The 25,788-nt window shown below is 51.1% G+C and overlaps 1 protein-coding gene across 2 annotated transcripts in view; it reads right to left on the bottom strand.

Moving 5' to 3' along the window:
* Positions 1–25,788, bottom strand: part of UHRF2 (ubiquitin like with PHD and ring finger domains 2) — a 1,897,232-nt gene that overhangs the window by 184,239 nt on the left and 1,687,205 nt on the right. The window contains exon 16 of one of the 2 annotated variants that reach the window (XM_069625927.1): positions 12,525–12,603. The exons of the other annotated variant lie outside the window; for it this stretch is intronic. Within the exon in view, the coding sequence (XP_069482028.1) occupies positions 12,525–12,603 (79 nt within the window). The remainder of the gene's footprint in view (positions 1–12,524; positions 12,604–25,788) is intronic. 2 annotated transcript variants of the gene reach the window in all.

Raw genomic sequence — 25,788 nt, forward strand, 5'->3', positions numbered from 1 at the left:
GCTTGGATGGTTCATCTGCTGCAAATCGGGCGCTGACCCCCAGGCCGCGAAAACTGTTTTGTCATAGTTCTGGATGCTCCTGTCCTACGGTTGTCATCTGGGAAGCTGTACTACCTCTGAGCGCCTGCTTTCACCTGGGTTCCCGGCCCCCTGACCCTAATCATTGGCCTAGTTTGCCCTGCCCCGCAGGGGGGCCAGGGATCACTGGACGATTGAAGTAACTCTTATACTGAGGTTGCCGGTGGAGCCCCTATGACTGTACATCTACCTTACAGGCTACTCAAATCCTGAGAACTTTTTACAGTATTGAATCGGCGTGTGCCATATACTTGCTTGCTTGGGGGGGGTTCCGCCCTGGGCCCTAGCACCCGCCTCATATTGAACCAGTCCTACTATATTATGTCACAGGTGCCTTTATCCCCACTGACTTTGCACTAGGGGTTCCCCTGTTGCGGCCCCAGCGGGGGTGGACCCCATCCGTTGAGACATACACAAACTACTCAAAACAAAGATTGGGAGCATAACATTGCTGTGAGTGGGATACTTACCTACAGACCTGGTCATCACTTAACTATAGTCCCAGGTACACCTTATTGGCAGCTATCCCCTGGAAATCTCATTGCCTCTGAATACCTTCCTTTGTCTTGGTTTTCGGACCCTGAGTCTGGCTTCACCATGACCAAGGGAGCGGGTGCTGGGAAAAAACAAAGCTCTTTAAACATGTTCGCTAAAACACCATCCAGGCTGGGCTCCGAGGAACCCGAGGGGCAACCTACCACCTCTGCCCCATCGGCTTCAGACGACTCGCAAAAGATGCTGGAATTTATTCGAGAGGGCTTCACTACAATCCATACAAAGCTGGACGATATGAATGGGACTATCTCTTCCATAAAAGCCCATATCGAGAAACTGATGGCAGAGTCGCTGAGGTTGAAACGAGATTGGGAGTTGCTGAGGATGACCTGGGCTCTCCTCGCGCTGCGGTCTCCACGCTTACCAACCGGTGGAGAAGAAAAACGACGATCTTGAATCCCGCTGGAGGAGGAACAATCTTCGTATTATTGGAGTACCATCCTTATGGCACTCCTTGATTCTCCTCAACTCTCCTTGTAGTTCGCCATTGAGAGGGCGAAGCCCAAGCCGGGCGCGCCAACGCGGCCTATCATAGCCAGGATCCTAAACTTCCGGGACCGCGATGCCCTCCTACGTGCAGCCAGGATCAAGGGAGAGCTTCTCCTTGGGGGAATAGAATTCACCTCTACCTGGACTATTTTGTGGCGGTGCAGCGGGAACGCCAATCATTTACAGCTGTGAAAAAGAGGCTTTGAGACTTGGGAGTCAAGTACTCCATGCTGTTTCCTGCAAAACTACTTATTGAACACTCCAACAAAACTTTCTTTTTCACGATACCGGGGGAGGCCTCTAAGTTTCTCGACGAGCACTTTCCTGGCTGACCCACTGCTACCGCAGGCTAAATCTGTCATGATGCCTATTGTGTTGGTTTAAGTCAGTACTGAGCCGCATTTACCCTTATTCATAATGGCTCTATGCTGTGCACATTGGCCCTGGCTGTCTCTCCTGGTTCTTATTGTTGGGTTGATCCTCTGTGTTCCGGTATTCCCAGGGGGGCAGGTTCATGCTGTGGTTGAATATTATTAGCACTCTGAAGTTGCTCTGGTTATTTTGTCACGGGCCGGTCCCCTGCCTGGGGGCCGAGGTTGATGAATACGTACAATTGTGATGTGTCATAGCGGGAATCTACTGCAATGCATAAACATGTTGTGGCGGCTCTTCTGTCTTTACCATATAACTCTCCATTCAGGTGTCCTAAACTGAACATATATGTTATTCCAACTGTACTTGCATGATCCTCATCCTCTTCCAGTCCGTCGCACCACGGCTAAGATAGATAACAGGCCCCCAGGCGCTGATGCTGAGTTGTTTCTTAAGGTGTTGTGGTAAATAGGGTATCATTCCTCAAGTTGGGGGAGGGATGTGGGCGGGGGAGAGGGGGATAGGGAGTTATGTTGAAAAAGGCTTGGCAACCATCAGAGGGGTCATACAGGATACACTAATGCTACACGAGGTCTCGGATGGAGTGACACATTGGCCTAGGCCGAGGTGGCGTGGGCCAACTCTAACTCACAGTACAAAATTCAGATCACCCCCCCCACCCACATTAATGGTGGATAACAGCCTAACCTTTATGAGCTGGAATGTTAGGGGCCTGGGCAACCATAGAAAGATGCATGGATTCCATCGGGAGAAGTATGGCAGTCGATATGGCGAAGTAAAATGCTTCTTTTTGACATGGGATTCTTGCTAGCTGAAGATCCCAAAAGCACACCAACTACACCAAGAGCACCCATTACAAAACCAAACATTTATCAGGGTCCCAAGCGGGCGAATCGAGAGCTCACAGGGAGCGAAACTACACATCAATAACCATCACCATGCACCAATAACTCGAAACTAAGCATTGTCAGTTGGAATTCCAGAGGTCATGTCCACTTAAATACCTCATTCAAAGAAATGCCAGAAACATATCACATAATAACACTACAAGAGACATGGCTAATTATACCACCATTGTGGGACAATTATGAAATAGTCTCAATTCCGGCAGTTCGAACAGCAGGCAGACCCTCATCGGGACTACTTGTAGCGGTGAACATTAAAGCAGGTCTCTCAATAACACCGTGGGCATCTGTTGGGGCGCACATACAACTTGTTAAAATCATGAACGAGGAGAAGACTTTTGACTTAATTAACATACCGAAGTGTTATTGCAATGTCAGATGTAAACTTCTATGCTGGTCTTCTTGATATGTTCCATTGCATATCACTTGACTCGTCGACCAGACATACCATCATTTTGGGAGATCTCAATCTCGACTGCTTGAAGAATAAGCCTTGAAGCAGCACTGTATCGAACTGGCTGTCACTTATGCACAGACGCAATTTCCACATGGCAAATGGTGCAGTCCATGGCGATGTGCCAGCCCACTACACATGGCATTGTGGCCTATGCTTGAGCATAATTGACTACATTTATGTTGATTACAAACTCTTTCAGCACAATGAGGTGCTAAGCATCAAGGACCATCCCAGAAGTGATCATAGCCTCTTGATATTACATCTTTATTGGAACTCAACATGTAAGAAAAAAAAGGAATACTATTGCGGCAATTTAGTCATTAACAATGCCCGCTCGCGAGTGAGATGGAACGTAAACACACTGGTCCAGTTTGGTCATGTGATTGCTGATGACTCGAGATTGATGCCACGATCTCACAACCATTACACTGATTTGTTGCAACCCTTTGTTAAAACAATCACGGTTCCTAACCGTAATATAATTTGTCATCCTCACGCCTTTGATCATGAAATAAACACTAGAAAAACAGAATTTAGAAAGATCAAATGACAAATCTTAGCCTCTACATCATTACCGAAGTGGGAAGATCTTCGATCTGCCAAATGTAAACCTAAAAATTGGCTACGTGGTCAGAAGGCAGTCTTATACCAGCAAGACAGTGAGGTTATGGTGCATACAATGCGCAACAAAAATTCCTCCAGAATGTGGCATCTATTAAACAGTCACCCTTGTCATCAGCAAGCAGATGCCCAAGTTAACTGTGCCTCTGAACAGACATGAATTGATCACTTTGCAGCCTTATATGCTGATCCTGAATATGCCGCTCTTTCCTATGAACCTACTTAAACATCAGCTTGGCAACTGGACTGCTCTTATGAACAAATATTGACCATCATACAAAAGATTAGTTCATCAAGAGCTGAGCGACCTGATGGACTTTCAAACCAGATGTTCAAGGCAAATCCTAATGAATGGGCTTATATACTTGCAACCATTTTCAAAAACATATTGTACACGTCATATACCACCTTCATGGAGGACATCTATTATCATTCCTATATTAAAAAAAGGAGATCGAACTGTTCCATCAAACTATCGCCCCATAGCGCTTTTAGACGCCCCAGGCAAAACTTTCACCAGAATAGTTCTCCGAGAATTTAACAACTGGACAGGGCCCTCTGACCTGCGCGATTCCAACCAGACTGGCTTCATGGCAGGCATGGGTACCAACATCAATTTATTGACCCTAAATGCCATCAAAGCGCAATGCCATGAGCAAAAGTCTTAGTTACTTACCTGTAACTGTATTTCTCCAGCATTGGTATCTTTCATAGATTCACATGCTTGAATATTCCCCGTCGTCAGACTGGGAATCCTCGGTGATAAATTAAATAATAATACATTTTTAAAAAAAAAAAATAAATATATATATATATATATATACACACTGCCACCTAGCAGTGCATGTACATAGCCCATTATAGCCTATGAGCCACTTCATTGTGTAGTCCCTCCACCTCACTTTGGTCCTTTATGGCCCCAGCCAATGAGGTGACGGGGCTAAGCTCCGCCCCCGGCAGCCATCTTCAGATTTTGAACCGTAGAGATTACAGTATGATGGATGCCGAGCATAGGAGCAGCCTCTCAGGGGAGGCGGGCGGGCGCATGTGAATCTATGAAAGATACCAATGCTGGAGAAATACAGTTACAGGTAAGTAACTAAGACTTCTCCAGCATTGGATCTTTCATAGATTCAGATGCTTGAATAGAATACCAAGCAGTTAAAACATGCCACCATTATAAACAGATATGCATAATTACAGAAAAACATATTTCTGATCAAACCTTTACCATGCAGCAACACAACGGTTACATACTTCGGGAAAGGTGGGAAAGGAGGCTGGTCCTACCTTATACAAAGAGATGGCGGAGCACTGCCTGTCCAAGTGCAGTTTCTTTGTTGGGATCTTCAGTCAGGCAGTAGTGTTTCGCGAAAGTATGCAGAGTGCTCCACGTGGCAGCTCTGCATATGTCTTTCAAGGCCACCCCTGCGTGGAATGCTGTTGACGCCGCACTTCCTCTGGTGGAGTGCGCAGACGGCGGTCTAGTTAAAGGGTCGCCTTTCAACTGATGACAGTGGGTGATGCAGGACGATACCCAGCGTGCCAGGCTTTGTTTGGATATATGTTGGCCCTTGGTACGGCCAGAGAAGGAAATGAATAGCCGGTTTGAGGAGCGGAACTCCTTGGTTCTTTGCAAGTAAAACTTCAACACCCTAGAAACGTCTAGAGAGTGTAATGTCCTTTCCGCTTCCGAAGCGTGATTCTGGAAGAAGGTTGGTAAAACAATGCGCTCAGTGAACGACATCTCCGAAAGTACCTTGGGGAGGAACTTAGGGTGAGGCCTTAAGATGACGCGGTCCTTCTGGAACAAGGTAAACGGAGGTTCCGAAGACAAAGCTTGCAACTCACTGATCCTTCTGGCCGATGTGATGGCTACCAGGAAGGATGTCTTCCAGGACAAGAATTTCATATCGCATCTATGTATGGGCTCGAAGGGAGGTTGCATGAGGGCTGTTAAGACGGTGTTGAGGCTCCAGTCCGGAACTGGTGTAGGTGTAGGCGGATAAGTACGCATCAGCCCTTTCAGGAAGATCTTGATCGCTGGTAAGGAGAGTAAGGCTTGCGTCTCCGCGGTTACTGTGTAGGCCGCTATGGCTGACAGATGGACCTTGATAGAGGACAGTGAGAGCCCTGATTTAGCCAGGTGCAACAAGTAAGGGAGAATTTGATCAACCAAGGCCGTGAGGGGATCGATCGCAGAGGTCTCGCACCATTTGGAAAACCTGGTCCATTTTCTGGTGTAGGTGAGTTGCGTGGACGGGGCTCTAGCGGCCCTGATGATATCCCAGCATTCTGATGGTAACTTTAGGAGCATCAGTTTACGCTGCTCAGGAACCATGCTTTGAGGGACAGGCTCCTCGGGTCGTGGTGGAGGACCTTGCGGTTCTGTTGTGTCAGTAGATATTGATGTGATTTGAGACGAATCGGGGTTTTGCAGGATAGATGTCTCAGCGTCGGGTACCAGACTTGCCGTGCCCAATCGGGTGCAATAAGAATCAAGGAACAATCCTGTTCTTTCACCCTGCGAAGTACCCTCGACATGAGGGGAATGGGTGGGAAGGCGTAGAGGAGCTTCCCCGACCAATCCACTGAGAACGCTTCTCCCAGCGATTGGTGCTCGGGGTATCTTGACGCAAATCTCTTGCATTTTTTGTTGTTCCTGGTGGCAAAAAGGTCGATCTGCGGATGGCCCCATAAGGCAAATATCCGTCGGGTTTCTCTGTCGTCCAACTCCCACTCGTGTGACGCTGTGTATTCTCTGCTTAATCTGTCCGCTAGGACATTGTCTACTCCTGGAAGGTGCTCTGCCCTGATCTGTATCCCGTAGCGCAAGGCCCATGCCCATAGCTGTTGGGCTTCTTGCGACAGAATCTGAGACCTCGTGCCTCCCTGCTTGTTTGTATAGTGCATGGAGGTCGTGTTGTCTGTCTGGACCGTAAGAACTTGACCAGCTATAACCGGTAGGAAGGCTTTCAGCGCCAACCTTACGGCCCTGAGCTCCAACACGTTGTGTCTAGGTCCGCAAGATGAGCGCCCCAGCCTGATAAGGAAGCGTCCGTCCGCAGCAGGAGGGTCGATGTCGGTGCTTGAAACGGCATTCCCTGTAGAAGATTCCTCGGAGCGTTCCACCATCGAAGGGCCTTGTGCAACGTCGATGGAATCTGGACAATGTCTTCCCAGCCCCCGAAAGCTTGTTTCCATTGGTGGTCCAGAGCTTCCTGAACCGGCCTCATGCGAAGCCTGCAGTTCGGTATGAGGAATATGCATGATGACATCATGCCCAATAGGGATTTGTAAGAGCGTACAGATGTTGTCTCTTTCTGTAGGAAGTTCGAAGTTAAGCGTAGAATCGCTGCTATTCTCTCTGTGGATGGTCTCACTCTGGGAATGCTGGAGTCGAGCTCGGCTCCCAGGAAGAGAGCTACCTTGCTGGGAACGAGGCAGGACTTCGTCTGGTTGATGGAGAAACCTAACTCTTTTAGGAGGTTGACCGTCCTCGACACTGCCGAACGAGCCTTTGCAGCTGAACTTGCCTTTATCAGCCAATCGTCCAGGTATGGAAAAACGTCCGTTCCTGCTCTCCTGAGACTTGCCGCTACCGGTGCCAGGCATTTCGTGAAAACTCTTGGCGCCGATTTTAGACCGAACGGAAGCACTTGAAACTGAAAGTGGAGCCCTCCCACTGTGAACCTGAGGAACTGCCTGTGTGCTGGATGGATCGGAATGTGGAAGTATGCATCCTCCAAGTCTAAAGTGGCCAAGAAGTCGTGCTTGTTTAACCAAGGTAGCACCCCTTGTAGAGCTACCATCTTGAAAGTTATGCGCTTGATGAACTTGTTGAGAGCCCTCAGGTCCAAGATGGGCCTCCAATGACCGTTTTTCTTTCTGACGAGGAAGAATCGGGAGTAGAAACCTTTTCCCCTCTGAGAATAGGGTACTGGTTCTACTGCTGCCTTCTGAAGCAGTTTTTGCACTTCGGACATGACCTGTCTTAGCATATGCACTCTGCGGGGAGTTGGAGGCAGGGAAGGAGGTTGGTCCAGAAATTCCAAGGTGTGACCCTTTCGGATCACCTGTAACACCCATTTGTCCGATGTAATTGACCGCCAGCGCTGGAAAAACTGGCTCACCCTTCCCCCCACCGGGGCGTGGCGAAGGGGGGGGGGGATTGGTCATCAGTTCTGCTTGCCTTGCGACTTCCCTTGGGCGGAGCCACGTCTGCCTCTATGGGCGTATCTGTTGGATGACTGATATTTATTGTCTTGGTACGTGCCGCCTTGTGCTTTTTGACCATAGGAAGAACGACTGTATCCCCTGAACTTGGAAGATGAACCTCTAAAGGGACGAAAAGACCGATGGTCCTTACTTTTGTCCTTTAAAGAACTGATGGCTCTGGCTGTGTCAGTGTCTGTCTTGATTGCCTTCAAATGGTCGTCTATCTTTTTCCCAAAGAGATCTTGGCCGTCAAATGGCATGTCTAGTATCTGCGCCTGAACTTCAGGTCTAAAGTTAGTAGCCTTCATCCAGGCCTGCCTTCTGAGCACTGTGCCGTGCGCCATCTGCCTGAAGCCTGATTCGGCCACATCAACTGCTGCGTCGATCATGTGATCCGATGTTGCTTCACCATCCGCGATTATGGATTTTGCCTCCTCCTGGAGCTCCGGTGGTAATTGTTTTGCCAAGTTAGACATGCAGAGCCAAAGCTCGCGATCGAATCTTGCGGTCATGGCCAGTGCATTACCCGCTCTGATTGTAAGTGATGCAGAAGATGATACTTTCCTGCCCATGGCTTCCAATTTACGTCCGTCCTTATCCGGTGGGGCCGACAACGGTGAGGAGGGGTTGGCGAGTTTCTTTCTGGCCGCCACTGTAATAACTGAGTCCGGTTTCGTATGACCCCTTAAACAAAGCGGTGCCGAATCCGGAGCTTTATATTTCTTTTCTGGCCTGGACACCAACGCCGGAGTCGATAAGGGCGTAGATAGGATCTTGGATCCGGAATCCCAGATGGTATCGAGGAGGGGAATTGTGGTCACTGTCCTCCTTCGTTTGTCCCTGTGCTCGTAGAGCACTGATTGCCTTTCCTCCGAAGAAACCTGAATTTTAAACAGTTCTGCGGCTTTACCTATTATGGTGTGGAAAGAGACGAGATCATCCGGTGGTGAGGCCTTGCCCGGCGAGTCTCTCCTCCTGGGCTTCTCGACGACGTAGTCATCCCAATCACTGGGTGCGTCTGGCTCCTGAGTAATTTCTCCTTCTTCTGGTTCCGAAAATTCACCAAAAGGATCCTCCTGCCAGTCTGATACCGAGATGGTGGACGGTACCATGGTGGGATCTACGTCCGGAGATCGCGGTCTGTGCGATGACTGTGGTGACGGGACTCTTGTAGGTGAAGCACTGTGGGTGCTGCTCCTCGGTCTTCGAGCAGGTGATCTCATCCGTTTTTGCGGTCTACTCCTGTAAGGAGAGCAACCCGATGTGCCTGGAATCGGGGATGACTCTCTAGGAATGTGATTAATCGGAATTTGCTTCTCCCTTTGCCGTTTGTCAAATTCTTCTACAATCCTCTGCACGGATAACATGAGCACCGGGTCATGAGGATATTCGGATTCTCCCGTGGACGGGTGCCAAGGAGGGCTGTATTGTTTCGGTAAGGGACCGATGGACTCTTCCACCACTTCCGCATCGGAGAATTCTTCCTGAAGAATTATATCCGGAAGTTCTGCCATGTGCCCCAAAGGTGAAAATTGCTTCACCAGAGGTTCAGTTACAGTATTCTTCTCAATGATATTGTTTGTAATGACAGGAGCTTCAAGAGTGAGAGGCAGTAATTCCTCTGTAACTGCCGAAATTTGCGGTGCCTCTGAAGGCATTATGGATGATGTTATCCTCGTCGACGACTGAGATTTTCCCGTCGACGAGGGCTTCGCCGCCGACCGAGATTTTCCCGTCGACGACTGAGATTTTCCCGTCGACGACTGAGATTTTCCCGTCGACGACTGAGATTTTCCCGTCGACGAGGGCTTCGTTGACGAATGTGGAGTGTGTTCCGTGGACGACTGCGTCATGGACGAATGCTTCGTGGACGAGTGGTGTTTCTTGCTCGTCGACGATTGCTTCGCGGTCGACATGTCCGATGACGATGATCTAACTGTCGACGATGTCTTAAGCGTCGTCGTCGTCGATGCTGGTTTCGTCGACGGTATGGCCGATGACGGGCCTTTACCTTTCCCTTCATTCGTGGGCGGTTTACCCGCCGACGACTGCCCCCCCCCGTTTTTTGCAAACTCCTCCTTACCTCTGGAGGCAGATTTTGACTTTTTCTGGCTTGACAGGTCAACTGGAGGCAGAAAGGGTATCAATTCCAGCTTCCTCTTTTTGGATTTGGGAGAGGAACTCCTTTCCACTGAAGAGGCCCTTCTCTTTGAAGTTTGCCTCTCAGATGGAATGCTGGATTGGACAGGAGCTGTTCTGACAGACTCTTCGTCCGAAGATTGATCCCTGGATTCCAGGTATGAAAGGAGTCTTCTATGCCTGTCATGAAGGGTCTTGGTGGAAAAAGTTTTACAAATCTCGCATTTTTTAATGTCATGTGGGTACAGACAATAAATGCAATGCTCGTGGGGGTCCTTGTAGTAAACCAATTTCTTCTTGCACCTCATGCAGTCCCTGAACAGGGAAGGCTTCCTGACAGCCTGAGGTGCCTCCATTCATGAAGAGAAGTTCAGTCGACGATTTTGAGAGGAAAACAACAAGTTTTGCCACCAAGGTTAATTGGAAAGAAAGCCCCTAAGAAGGGGAACAAGATGGAATATATTTTACAAATATATTCCACACAAAAGTAGAAAGAATTTGAAAAAGCTCAGAGAGCTTGAGGATTCCCTGTGTCTGATAGACTGCGGTGAAAAATCTGAAGATGGCTGCCGGGGGCGGAGCTTAAGCCCTGCTACCTCATTGGCTGGGGCCATAAAGAACTAAAGTGAGGTGGAGGGACTACACAATGAAGTGGCTCATAGGCTATAATGGGCTATGTACATGCACTGCTAGGTGGCAGTGTATATATATATATATATATATATATATATATATATATATATATATATATATATATATATATATATTTAAAAAAATTATTATTATTATTATTTAATTTATCACAGAGGATTCCCAGTCTGACGACGGGGAATATTCAAGCATCTGAATCTATGAAAGATCCAATGCTGGAGAAGCAGCAAGTCTTTTTTTGCGTTCATAGACTTGAATGCAGCATTTGATTCAGTTAGTCGCCCCTTATTAATGAGCAAATTACAACTAGATGAATGTCCGTCTGCTCTATATGACATCATACATTCTTTACATCACAATACATCTGTTCAAATCCGTATTACCCTTGAAGGACTTCTCTCAAAGAACATCTTGACTTATCGAGGCCTGAAGCAAGGGTGCTCTTTGGCCTCTGCCACCTTTTTTATACGTTACACATTTTTCTAATATGCTATTATACTTAATTTCTTTTTTAAATACTTCTAGGATATTTTGTTAAATGTTATTTATAATCTGTTATCATTTTTTTGTTTTGACAGGTTGATTTATTTCAGCCAATACAAATAAAATTTTTTTTTAAAAAAAGGGCATATCCAAATAAGACTCTCAAGTAGGATTTGTCCACTGAAACTGAGGTGTGAACATCGAAAGCTCTGAAGTAAGGGCACCAGGACCAGTAATCGTACAGGATTTTGCTGGCTACATACTCCCCGCTAACTGTGCCCAGCGGGTTTGGCACTTCCACATTGTTGGTATGGTGCCCTTAATGTTTTCCACCAGTTGTAGGTCTTAGTCAGGCGCTCTACTCTTTGCAGCCAAGATGAGTTTGGCCTGATCTTCTCATGGCAGATTTTTATGTTTCTCCATCATGCTTTTGGGCATCCTGACGTGGACGCTCAAATGGACCTTGAGGCTGCCACATGCTGGATGGTGAGTCTCACTTTCCCCAACACCTCAGTGAGGGGTTGAGTGGGTGCTACCTGCCTCAGGTGTTGTACAATTGTGGATCTGTTCTATTAGCTGCAAGCACTCAATTGTACGGTCCCAAAATAAATCCCAGTGCAGAATCTCTGAAGAGGCCTCAGAACTAAGTCTGTAGACATTTGCCTTGCTATAGGAAAGGACCGATAGCCAGTAGATTTCCTCTGCTGGGAAGGGATAGGGTCTAAAGCAACCCTCTCAGTCTGATGATGCCTTTTCAGCACATTGCCTGACTAATGTACATATGAGAATAAAGGGGCACGTATCTTGTATTTTCTTCTCTTCTTGATTAAATCGCTGGTTTCTTGCGCAGAATTTGTCTTGAAGAATTCCTCTCAGCATCCGAGTCCCCGACAAAGTGACCTGTGGGAAAATAAGTCCTGAGCGTTGCAAAGATGCCATGCGTATGAGGCTCAAAACTCAGGTTGTGTTGGTAGGCAGAGGAAAAGCTGTGTGTACACCACTTGAAGCCATTTGGTAGAAGCATAGAGGATTGAAGGGCTAGTAAACCTAGGCGCAAATGGAAAAAAATATACTCCAGCAACTCTCCTCCTGCTGGGGTGGGAGAATTCCCTGTGAAATACAAGCATGGTTAGAGGTGGAATTGGGGCAGGCAAGGGATAAGCTTATAAAAATATGTTAGTCAGAAAGCCCACTTTTTATCACATGTGACGAATCTGGACAATTCCAGATTTCAGGAGACAATTACGTCTCCCTCCAATGAAACTCCAGGAACTGCTCCTTGGGGGCACTTTCAAACTGAGATAACACTCTCTCACCAATGACTCCCCCTATTTGTAAAAATACTTGTTCCTTCTTGGCCTCGGTTAGTGCTGTTTCTTTTCCAGGAAGGAATTTGACTCCAAAAAGAACTCTTATTTAAAAAGGGATACTTACTACACTTTCACCACTCTGTTTTGTTTACCTGTTAGTGTATTGTTTATCGCTTTTCTTTATCAAAGAAAAGCACAGTAATCTATCAGTTCTTGGGCTCTTACCTGTGGAGAATATACTGTCAAGTTTCTCAGTCAAACACATAGAGAGCAGATTGGCACACAGGAACCGGGTACTTCTGACCTGCACTCACAAGAAACACTTGAGTACAGGCACGTTATAAACGACATATCATAACATAACACCAGAGGTTTCGCATCTGCATATCCCACTAATGAACCCCACCCCTTTTTTTTCAGAACCAAGCACAATAAGGCAGCCAATAGTGCTGGACATGCACTATGTAAAAGACCACTAACATTATATAAAGATTATTTCTTTCATACAAATACAGTGGGTGGGAACTTTTCACATTTGGCATCTAATCAAGAGTGTGTGTACTGTACCTGTGAACCACCCCACCACCTCTGTTGACTTAGGCCTGGTCTGCTCTGCCACAATTACCACTAGGTGAGCTTGCTAGGCATGCAGGAGTCACTATTTGTACATCAGTCAGGAAGATATACCCGAGGAACATGACCAGCCATCCTCAGATTTGGTAGCACGTAAAGTGGCAGTATGACCAAGTGAAGAGCCGCAGAGGGGTAGGCGGGAGGGTTCGCATGTGAATCCATGCCAGAACCATGCTGGAGAACAACAGTTACAGGCAAGTAACTTGTTCCTTCTCCAGCATGGGGTCTGCCATGGATTCACATGCTCATGAATAAGAGAATACATAGCAGTACACACATGCACAACCAAGGGAGGTGGCAACAGGCTCAACATTAAGCAATACAACAACTCAACATTAAGCAACTCTTACCTCCTCACCAGGCTCACCTTAGGCGAACAGGTTGCGCAGCACTGCTTGGCCGACCCTGGACTCCTCCCTGGAGTCCCGATCGATGCAGTAGAATCTTGTGAAGGTGTCCATCGACGTCCACGTCGCAGCCCTGCAGATGTCCAGCAGGGGCACACCAGATAGGAACGCCGTGGTAGCAGCGATCGCTCTGGTCGAATGGGCTCTCGGACGGCCGGGCAGTGGTCGGTTTGCCAACCGGTGACAGTGCATGATGCAGCCGGAGAGCCATCTGGAAATGGAAGTCTTCGAGAGAGCCTTCCCTTGATTCACAGTCCCAAAGTTCACAAACAGCTGTGACGTCTTCCGAAAACTCTTCGTGCGGTCCACGTAGAACTTCAGCGCTCTAGCTACATCCAGCGAGTGCAAAGTCCTCTCGGCCGGCGACGAAGGCAACGGGAAGAAAACTGGCAACACCAAGGGCTCGTTGAGGTGGAAGTCCGACGGCACCTTGGGCATAAAGGAGGGGTGTGTCCTCAGCACCACCCTCGTGTCATGAAAAGTCAAGTATGGAGGCTTGCAAGATAGGGCCTGGATCTCTCCCACTCGTCGTGCAGAGGTGATGGCCACGAGGAAAGCTGTCTTCCATGACAGGAACTTCAAAGGCGCCGAATGCATAGGCTCGAATGGGGCCCCCATGAGCCTGGTCAGCACCACATTAAGCTCCCATGCCGGGGCAGGAGCCTTCACCGGCGGGAATGATCGCAATAGTCCCTTCATGAATTCTTTCACCAGGCGATGAGACCACAAGGACGCCCGTCCCGTAGTCCTGGTATATCGGGAGATTGCAGCCAGATGTATTTTGATGGAGGCGTGAGCCAGTCCAGCTTTGGCCAGCGACAGTAGGTACGGCAGTACTTGAGGGGCCGTAATCCACACAGTGTTAATCTTCTGTGCACGGCACCAGACAGAGAAACTCTTCCATTTATGTCCGTACGACTTGAGAGTTGAGGACGCCCTGGTCTTTGCAAGAACCTCTCTGCAGTCGGCCGAGATGTCGTACCCTCCAAACTCTAGTGCTGCAGGAGCCAGGCCTGCAGGTTCAGCGACTCCGGGTTGTGGTGAAGAATGGCGCCTCCTTCTCTGGAGAGAAGGTCTGCGTCCGTCGGCAGCTTGACTGGTGGGGACGTTGACAAGTCCAGAAGGTCCGGGAACCAGATCTGCACCGAGACCTCTTGAGCTGGTTGATGAGCCGGAGCAGCAACGGCAGCGGAGGGAACGCATAAAGAAATAGGCCGTCCCAGGGGAACGAGAAAGCATCGCCCATGCTCCTCGGCTGGGGGAACCTGCTGGCGAACCTCCGGCACTTGGAATTCGTCACCGTCGCGAAGAGATCGATTTGGGGTTCGCCCCATGGACGGAAGAGTCGATCCACTTGATCCTGGCATAGTTCCCACTCGTGGCACGAGCGCAGCTCCCTGCTGAGTGAGTCAGCGATCGTGTTTTTTATTCCTGCCAGATGAAGAGGCACCAGAAACATCCCCTGGGCGACGGCCCAATGCCACAGATCCTGGGCTTCCTTGGATAGGGCAGGGGACCTGGTTCCGCCCTGCATCCGGATGTAGAACATTGTGGTGGTGTTGTCTGTGAAGATCCTCACCACCTTGCCCTTGAGGGACGGAAAGAAGGACCTGAGGGCCCAGAACAATGCGCAGAGCTCCAAGATGTTGATGTGGAGAGACTTCTCCTCCGGGAGCCAAAGGCCTCTCGCGTGAAGATCTCCGGAGTGCGCTCCCCAACCTTCCAGGGAGGCGTCCGTCGTCACCGTCACCTGGTGAGCTGGGGTCTGAAAGTCCGTGCCCGCCGACAGATGGGAGCGGGTACCCCACCACCGGATCGCCTGATGGAACGTCTCATTGAGAGGGATCCTGTACTCGAAGCTGCCCGTCGACTGGACCCAGCGGGCGTCGAGGAACTCTTGTAAGGGGCGCATCCGAAGCCTGCAAAGGCGCACCAGATAAATGCAGGAGGACATCATCCCGAGGAGGGATTTGATAGATCTTACCCTGGCCATGTCCGTGGCCAGCAGACTCTGCACCTTGCCCAGAATGGTCCTGGTCCTTTCCTCCGACGGCGAAGCCAGCTTCGCCACTGTGTCGAGCTTGGCTCCCAGAAACAGGGCGACTTGCGACGGAACCAAGTGGGATTTTGGAAAGTTGATGGAGAATCCCAGGTCCGTGAGCAGCTGGACGGTCTTTGCAGTGTGCTCCACGGCGAGCTCCCTTGGCCTTGCCCGGATGAGCCAGTCGTCCAGGTAGGGGTAGACGTGGATCCCCTGTAGGCGCAGCCGCGCCGCCACTGGTGCGAGGCACTTGGTGAACACCCTGGTGTCTTTTTAGAATGGGGATGTGGAAGTACGCATCCTCCAAGTCCAACGACGACAGGAAATCACCCTCCTCCAGCTGTCCCAGCACGTGCTGGAGGGTGACCATACGGAACTTCTGTGCCCTGATGTACTTGTTCAGTCGTCGTAGGTCCAGGATGGGGCGCCATCCGCCTGTCTTCTTTTTCACGAGGAAGTACCATGAGTAAACTCCGGAGCCCCGAAGCCTCCTTGGGACGACCTCGATGGCACCCTTCTTGAGCATCGCCCTTACTTCCAACAGTAGTTGAGGGACGTGATTTTCCTTCTTGGCCACGGGTGGAACGCAAGGGCACTTCTTCTGAAACTCGAGGGCGTGCCCTTGGGCCAGGGCGTCCAGCACCCAACGGTCGGTGGAGATGGACTCCCACACGCTGACGAACCTCGCCAGCTGGCCTCCCACTGGGGTGCTTCGGCGGGGGCCCGACCCCACCGTCGGTTAATCTTGTTTGGAGGCCGCCTTGCCTCCTTGACCTCCCTGTCGACGACGACGGGAACCACCTGACTTGCCGCGTCCCCTGTAGGCTTCCTGGGACGAAGATCTTGCCGCTTGGCGGTATGTGGAGGAGCCACTGCCGGATCCCTTGGAGGCACCTTGTCTGCCTCTGGAGCTCCGAAAGGATGGCCGTCGTTGTTGGAGCACTCCCAGTGCCCGGGCAGTCTCTGTGTCTGTCTTGATGGCCTGAAGGGACTCATCAACCGCCTTCCCAAACAGGTTGTTCCCGTCGAAGGGCATGTCCAAAACCTTGGTTTGTACGTCCTGGCGGAAATCCGTGGCCTTGAGCCATCCTCGTCGTCTCAAGCAAACGCCGTTGCCCAACTGACGGAAACCAGTGTCGGCTATGTCCGTTGCCACCGTGATGGCATGGTCCGAAGCAATCTCACCCTCCTGTAGGATTTCAACAGCCCTTTTGGCATCCGGAAGGAAGTCCAACAGAGTGGCGATTTTGAACCACAACTCCCTGTCGTAGCGGGCTACGATAGCCAGGGCGTTGGCCGCCTTGATAGTCATCGCTGCGGATGAGATGATCCGCCGTCCCATTGTGTCCAACTTCCTGCCCTCACCGTCCGGCGAGGAGGTTGATGTCGAGGCCGATGCCCCCCCAGCTTTCTTCTTTGCCGCCGCCGAGACGACCGAATCCGGGGTAGGTTGCGCCCGAAGGCACAAGGGGGCAACGTCGGGGACCCGGTACTTCTTCTCGTACCGGTCCCTCTTTGCCGGCGCCGTGGCAGGGTTCTTGAGGAGGGCGAGCCCCTCATCCCAGATGTCATCAAGAAGCGGTACAGCGAGGACCGTCTTCCTTTTAGCCTTGCGCCGTTGGTAAAGGAACCCTTCCTTCTTCTCTTCTGGGCAGAGCTGGAAGAGCTCGGATGCCCTGGAAATCATGGCATGAAAGGATCCAATCTCGTCGGGCGGGGACGCCCGAGCAGGGGGCGACGGGGGACACGTCCCGTCGTCGCCTCCATCGTCATCTGTACCTGTCATAGCCGTGTCCGTGCCTGTATCATTCCCGTGGGTAGTAGACCGGGGGGAAGGTAGAGCAGGCCGCAGAGGTGGGAGAGGTGGCGTAGGATGCGTCGTCGTCCTCTTATGCAGTGGACTTTCCGAGGGTCCTGGCTCCGGTTCCCCCGTCGGGTCTGGCTCAGGTACCTCCGTTGGGGGGAGGGGCAACCTTGTCCTTATTTCCGGGCATAAGGACTGAATCGCAGACAAAATGGCTGCCGAAGTGTCCTGCGGCGCTGGAAACGACGGGCGTGAGGGCGCTCGTCGTCGCCCTCGTTGGGATCCCTCCCGATGGGCTGGGCCTCCTCCACGACTTCGATGAGCTCTTCTTCAGAGGTCGTGTCCGTATTCACAATGGCCACCAGCCCCTCCCCCACTTTTTCCAACGAGGACTTTGTGGGGGTCTTCTCAATGGGCCTGAAAGACGACTCCCTCCGCGGTGGCAGGGAGACTCTGGGTCCTGAGGGCGCCTCCACTGGTGTAGCCTCCACAGGCTGAGCCAGGGCCGCGACAACATCCTCAATCGAGGTCTTAGCAGGGTGAATTAAGGCCATCGTCACCTTCTGGACGCGTGGGGCCTTCACCTTGGGGGGAGGGTCCGAGCCTCGCTCCCCCTCTGCCGGAATCTTCGAGATCGACCAGGGCCTCTCCAGAAGCTTCGCCGGGTTCTCGGATTTCCTCTTACCCGAGCCAGTGCGTTGGCTCGTGGTTGATGGCGCCGGGGAGGATGCGCCCTGCCTGGCAGCCAAGGAGCCCGACCGTTCGGCGCTCCCGGTGCCCGCGGACTCGCAGTGCTTAGCCTTTTGTTGGGCCCCCGTCGCCGGGGTGCCCTCACAGGACTTAGAAGACCGCTCTGACTTCTTTTTCTTCTTCTTCTCGCCTGACGGGCTCTTCCCTTCCAGCCAGTTGGCGAGACGGAGGTGGCGATCCTTCATGGTGCGCTCCGACATGTTCCCACAAAATGCGCAGTCCTTCTCCGTGTGCGTCTTGTCCTCATGGAGACAGTAGAAGCATAACGAATGCTCGTCCTCCTTGAAGACATTCTGAAGCTGGCATCCAGGGCAGGCCCTTAACAGCTTCCCGGGCGTCGAGCTTCCTTTCTCCTGGGCCATGTCCGGGGTAGGCCTCGGAACTTCTAGAATCCTCCAAAAGCGTAACTTGACGAAATCTTCACCCTTGAGGGGCATAGAAAACTCAGAAACGGATCCCCGTTGATCGGATGTAGAAACGGTGGAGCTTGAGGCTCTATTTAACCGAAAAATGAGAAAATCTCCTGAAAAATGCACGAAAACGCAGCAAAAGCTCAAGAGCTACAGCACGAGGACTCCCAACACTTGAACGTGCGGTAAAAATCTGAGGATGGCTGCCAGAGGCGGGGCTTAGGGAGAGGGCAGTCATTGGCTGGGGGCAGTATGACTCAGAAACCAGTGATTGGTTACTACTAAGATAGACAGATCAGAAACGAAATTGATACTGATTTTTTTTTCTATACCGACGATTCCCGGCCTGACGACGGGGAATATGAGCATGTGAATCCATGCCAGACCCCATGCTGGAGAAGCTCAGTATATACCTGAACTTTGCAAGACACTGTAAAATACAATTGTTGATATGAAGATTAAGAGAGGAAGACATACCTCTATTACAATATATCTAAGTATTTGTCAATAGCAACAGTTTAAGATTTATGTTAAGTTTAACAATGTTTTTTTTCAGTAACCTGTACTATATACACAAACACAAAATATCATGGCTATTTTAAATTAACTATAAAGAATATAAAACGTCACTATGCTGCTCATAAAATAGACGCAATTATCTGATGAGAAAATGTACTATCATGATTCGGACCCACTACTATGACGTCACATATCAGTGAGAGTATTAAAAGCAGTGTCTGCATTTATCAATGTGGCAGGCCCGAATTTCGAATACGCTGATTACAGCAAGGACAATTAAGTTTCCAATAATTTGGGAAGTGAAATAGAGGGATCTAAGATTCACTTCCTTTAAATTGCATTCAATGGATAGATTGAAAAACCGTAAAATTAGATATATTGTTAAAAATGTTTACCCTACATGTACAGCAATCTTAGAAAGCAGTGTTGACAATATACTTGCAAAGAAACAAAATCAATATTGACAAATAAAAAGGCAAAAATACACCATACGGTTAAATAAATAGGTGAGTCCCTCTTCTCTTATTTATAATTGCATTATTTACTACATAGAGTATAGTATTCAATACAATATAGTATTAATTGAATAACTATATTTTAAAGGTATTTGTTCAGGAAGGTTTGAGTTACTTACCTGTAACTATTGTTCTCCAGCATGGGGCATGGGTCTGGCATGGACTGACATGCTCACAAATATTCCCTGTGGTCAGGCTGGGAATTCTCTGTAAAAGAAAAAAAAATCACTTCCACTTTGAAACTGCTTTTCTCCTCTAAACCCTCTAAACCAATCACTGTCCTCTGGGTCCTACTGCTCCATCCAATGACAGTTATCTCCCTAAGCCCCTCCCCTGGCAGCCATCTTCAGATTTGGTAAGCACGTAAAGTGGCAGTATGACCAAGAAGAGCCGCAGAGGGGCTGGAGGGAGGGTTCACAATTGAATCCATGCCAGACCCATGCTGGCAAACAATAGTTAAAGGTAAGTAACTTAAACCTTCTCCAGCATGGGGTCTGGCATGGATTCACATGCTCATGAATAACGAATACATAGCAGTACAACATTACACAATCACTGGAGGAGGCAAGGCTCAACAGAAGCAATTAACTCTTACCTCTCGAACAGGCTCACCTCAATTGAACAGTTTGCGTAGCACTGCTTGGCCGACTCTGGATTCCTCCCTGGAATCTCTGTCCACGTAGTAGAACTTCGTGAAGGTGTGCGTGGACCCCCACCTAGCAGCCCTGCAGATGTTCAGCAGGGGAACACCAGACAGGAACGCTGTCGTTGCAGCGATCGCTCTGGTGGAGTGGGCTCTGGAACGGCCGGGCTGCGGTCGGTTTGTCAACTGATGACAGTGTGGTATGCAGCCGGAGAGTCGCCTTAAAACGGAAGCCTTGGACAAGGCCATCCCATGGGTCACAGGACCAAAGTTCACAAACAGTTGTAAAGTCTTCCAAAAACTCTTAATGCGTGTCACGTAGAACTTCAGGGCACGAGCAATGTCCAACTAGTGCAAGGCCCTTTCCGCCGGTGACAAATGTTTCGAAAAGAACACAGGCAACACCAAAGGCTCGTTGAGGTGGAATTCCGACTGAACCTTTGGCATGAAAGAGGGGTGTGTACGCAGTACCACCCTTGATTCGTGGAAAGTTAGGTACGGTTGCTTGCAGGATAGGGCCTGCATCTCACCTACATGTCTGGCAGAGGTAATAGCCACAAGGAAAGCAGTCTTCCACAAGAGAAACTAGAGTGGGGCCTGATGCATAGGCTCGATGGGAGCCCCCATGAGCCTCGTCAGAGCCAAGTTGAGTTCCCACGCCGGGGAAGGAGCCTTCACCGGCAGGAAAAATAATCGGAAAAGTCCTTTGAGAAACTCGTTGCCGAGTCTGTGGGACCAGAGCATAGATCTTTCTGGGAAGGTGGTGTAACGGGAGATAGCCGCCAGATGCACCTTGATGGAGGCGTGCGCCAGATCACCATTTGCCAAGGATAACAAGTACAGACGGATCTGTGGAGCCGCGACCCTCAGGGGCCTAATCTTCTGCAACCTGCTCCATGTAGCAAAATGCTTCCACTTCTAGCCGTAGCACTTTAAGGCTGACGACGCCCTGATCTTGGCGAGGACCTCCGTGCAGTCCGCTGGTAACTCATAACCCCCAAAATCTAAGGCTACCAGAGCCAAGCCTTCAGGTTCAGCAATCCTGGGTCGTGATGAAGGATTGCGCCTCCCTCTTTGGTGAGAAGATCCGGAACAACCAGCAACTTGACTGGAGGTGCCGCTGACAGGCTGAGAAGGTCCAAGTAGCAAATTTACCTTGGCCATGCGTATCATCTTGCATTGGCACTGTCTAAGTGTGTTGATGACTCGTAGCAGGAGAGGGAACGTGTATAGAAACAGTCCTTCCCACGGATCGGAGAACGTGTCCCCCAAGCTCCTCGGCTGGTGGAACCTGCAGGCGAACTTCAGGCATTTGGAGTTTGCTGCCGTCACACACAGATCAACTTGGGTTGTGCCCCATTTGGTGAACAGACGGCCCACCTGATCCGGACAAAGCTCCCGCTCATGGCAGGAGCGGAGTTCTCTGCTGAGGGAGTCTGCAATGGTGTTTTTGACTCCCGCTAGCTGAAGGGGATGAGGAACATCCCCTGTCTAACGGCCCAGTGCCACAAGTCCTGGGCCTCCTTGGAGAGTGCAGGGGTGGAGTGACCCCCTGCTTCCTGATGTAGAACATGGTGGTGGTGTTCTTCGTGGTGATCCTCACCATCTTGCCTTTCAGAGATGATAGGAATGACTTGAGGGCCTAGAACACCGCCTGTAGCTCCAGGATGTTGACATGGGGATCCTTCTCCTCTGGCAGCCACAGGCCTCTGGCGTGCAGAAGTCCGGTGTGTGCTCCCCAACCTTCCAGGGGGGTATCCTTGGTGACCGTCTCCTGCTATGGGGGGGTTTGAAATTCCGTGCCTTGGGCGAAGTGGGAGCGGACCCCCGCCCCCACCACTATCGCTCATCGGATATCCTCGTTGAGCGAGATCTTATCTGTGAAACTTCCAGACACCTATATCCAATGTGCATCCAGGAATTCTTGTAAGGGTCGCATCTGCAGGCCGATGAGGTAGATGCAGGACGACATCATGCCCAGTAATGACTTGATGGCCCCACCATGGCCATCTTTGCTGACGATAGCCGTTGCACCTTTCGTTGAATGGCTGCTAGCCTCTTCTCCGAGGGAGATGACACTGTGTTGAGTCTGGCGCCCAGGAACAGTGCCTTCTGTGATGGCGTTAACCAGGACTTTGGATAGTTGACGGAGAATCCGAGATCCGTCAATAGCTGGACGGTCGCCTTCTTGTTCTCATCGGCCAACTCCTGCGAACTGGCACAAATCAGCCAGTTGTCCAGGTACGGGTATACATGTATGCCCTGTAGACGGGGGCGTGGCTTGGATGGCCACGTAGGAGGCTTGCCTTCGCGGAGCTCCGTAGATCCTGTATTGACCCTGAGGAGATGGAGCATGTGCAGTGACCAGCCGGCGCTGCAAAATTACACACACATGTACGAACATTGAGGCGACATTCGCTGAAAGTTTGGCGCGTGGGGAATGCTCGGAGCTCGAGTTACCCTCACCGGGTTGCAGTGGGTCCCGGACCGAAGACACAGACAAAATGGCGGCCAGCACAAAGAAGAAGACGGGAGCCGCGAGAGAGCCGCTGCGGTCTTGGGTTTAGGACCTGTGAGACCCCCGTAACGAACTTTACGTTCGCCGCCCGAGGACAGATCGAGGAGCGGAGCAGGAGTGCTGGGAGTGAGCACTGTGGGGGCCGCGGACAAGACTGACTCGCGGGCTGTGGGCAGCTGAGATCCCGCTGGGCGACCTGCTATAAGCCCAAGCAGATACATTGTTGCCACGTGAGGGAGAAAGCCAACGCGGTCCTCGCTGGCAACAAGGTCGCTGTGGATCCTGCGCACTCGCAAGGGCGGCTGTTGCTGCGAGTCGCCTGACACAGTGTGTCCGTTCAAGGAGAAACAAAACTCTGTGAGAACTGCCGACAGAGGGCTGTGGATCTTCCGTGTGCCCCCGTGGGCCTTTGAACTAGATCGCCTGATAGGAGGGCGCATATGAGCACCGGGGGATGCGCTGGGCCCCCCCCTGAAGACATTGGGAGCAGTGGAGGCTGTGGTGAGAAAGGGCCCAAGTTAAGTGTGCACTGGATTGCTGGCACTGTGCCCGCACGTGGAGGGGGTGGCACGAGCTTCTTGAGCGGGCTGATTTGGACCTTTGCAAGCCCCTTGCACCCACAGGGGCCCCACAGTGGAGACTACCCCACAAAACGCATGACTTTGGGATTGTGAACTTGAGGCACCAAGGCACTGTGGAGTGCTGTTCATAGATCATGCACGGCAGAGCCCAGTAACTTAACGCCAGGGGTGCGCGAGCACGTGGGAGGACACAGCCCACTCTGGGCGTATGCTGCAGGCGAGCGCAGGCTTGAACAGCAGAGGGTTGTCAACGACCACGCGAACAGTGGAGTGAGGAGCAGCACGTGAGACCGTGTCCAGCTGACGCGACAGGATGTCCACCAAAGTGGCGAGACCCCGGATCAAGCAGCCCACGATGGAGGCCTACACCAAGTCGCCCCCGAGCGCGGAGGGGGGCAAGAGTAAAGAGACCCCTGCGGAGGCGGGGGACCCACCGGGCACAATCCAGGAGGTGCTGGCAGCAATTGCTGATTTGAAGGTGGCCTGGGAAACGAAGCTGGGCCTAGCCATGAAAGAGCTGCAGGAGGGCTTGGACCTCAAGATCGGAGCGGTCCAGGAAGAGGTGAACCTGCTGCGACAGGACGTGCGAACTATCGCAGAGCGCACTGGGGCACTGGAAAAGGAGTGTGCTGCACATGCCAAGGAGCTGCATGCTCTAGTGCAGCGAGTTGGCAACCTGGAGGATAGAGCGGAGCAAGCGGAAGGGCGCGCCAGACGCAACAACATTCGTATAGTGGGTGTACCGGAAGGGATTGAAGGACCGAACCCCACGGAATACGTCGAAACCATGCTCTTGCAGGAGATAACTGGCGGGGAGCTGACCCAGGGGTTCGCGGTAGAAAGGGCACATAGGGCCCTGACCAGGAGACCGGCCCCGGGGGCCCCCCCGCGGCCGCTGATCGCGAAGATCTTGAATTATCGTGACCGCGAGAAGATTCTTGAATTTTTCCGGAAAGGAGGAACGATAGAAAGGGGGTCAGCGAAAATAACGGCGTACCCGGACTACACGCTCCTAGTGCAGCGGAATCGAATGAACTTCGGAGCGGTAAAGAGGAGGCTCAGAGAAGCAGGCCACCGCTACATGTTGCTCTATCCCGCCAGGTTGAAGGTGTTTTACAAGAACAAATCCCTTTTCTTCGAGACTCCTACTGAGGTGATGGATTGGCTGGATTTGCAGGGCCAACCTCAAGAACCGGATGCCCAGACGGAAGCGGCCGGAGATAAGTAGCACGTCACAAGAGCACCCTAAGTGGCATAGTTATGACACTGGGACTGGAATATAGAATGATATTGTGCTTGTGGGAGGGAAGCCATGGCATCTGCCGGCGGGTCCCGTTGGACACGCCTCTCCTAACATAGATGACAGAGCTCCTGGGAAGCGCCCTCTGACCCCAATAGTAGTTCATTTAGTTAGGTCACCGTTAGATTGGTGACGCCCTACGTGGTCCTTGTTCTCGGATACGGGACAGGTCCAGAAGTGGGTAGGCCTGAGATCCAGGGATGGAGCTGGGCAACTGTTGGGGGTTGGTAGGGAGGGGGGAGGGAGGGAGTTGTGTGCTGTGGGGTGGATTTGGGGGATGGGGAAGGGGGATTCTGTTTGTAACTTGTCGGGAAAGAGCCAGAAAACTAATTAGTAATGGGAGCATCGGGAGAAAGGTTAGGATGGGAACAGATGGCGTCGGGTAATCTCAAAGTTGTGGCCTGGAATGTACGGGGCCTCAACAGCTACCTGAAACGAAATAAAGTGATGCTGTATTTAAAGAGAATGCGCATAGATATAGCCCTGCTGTAGGAGACACACCTTACTAGGGAGAAGCAGGAGGTGGCTAAGAAGAAATGGAAGGGCACTGTGGTAGGGGCTGCGTATTCGGCGTATGCTAGAGGGGTCATCACGTGGGTGGCGCCGCATGTGCCGTTCCAGGTGCTTGGCTCCACGGAAGACCCGGAGGGTAGATGGTGGTGGTAACGTGCCTCTTGGAAAACAGGGAAGTGCACATTGTAAACGTCTATGCCCCTAATAACGACACGGCAGCTTACTTTAGGACTCTTTACAGTAAACTAGGGCCCCTGGCAGGGAGTACGGTAGTGTGTGGGGGGGGGGGGACTTTAATTGCACTCTGAATCCCAGGATGGACAGATCAATGGACAGGGCAGGAAAAACGGCGCCGGCGGCCAGAGCGCTGGGAACATTATTGAAAGACCTAAGCCTAGAGGATGTATGGAGGAGGTTGCACCCAGAGGATAGGCAATATTCACACTACGCAGCGCCACATAATTTGCACACCAGGCTAGATTATATATTTGTAATGGCCGAGATAGTGGGAGACATAGTGGGAGCGGAATATAGGGCCCGAGTATTATCTGACCACTCACCCTTGGTAGTGGAGTGGAGACACCAACCCCCAAGACCGCGGATCCCAACATGGAGGCTCAGGACTGAGGCGCTTCAGAACGAGGGGTTCCGGGAGGGCCTACGGGATGCCATCGAAGAATATTTTGATATAAACACGGGTAGTGTACATTCTGTGGGCACTCTGTGGGAAGCGTTCAAAGTGGTGGTGCGCGGGGTGGCCATTTCTAAGGCTAAAGGGCTCCAGGGGGGTATAGAAAGGGAACTCCAAGTAGCGTAAAGGGAGCTCACGTGTTGTGAAAACACTGCCCACGACAG

The sequence above is a fragment of the Ambystoma mexicanum genome, chromosome 6p (genome assembly GCF_040938575.1).
Source record: "Ambystoma mexicanum isolate Mex_15411 chromosome 6p, UKY_AmexF1_1, whole genome shotgun sequence".
NCBI lineage: Eukaryota > Metazoa > Chordata > Amphibia > Caudata > Ambystomatidae > Ambystoma > Ambystoma mexicanum.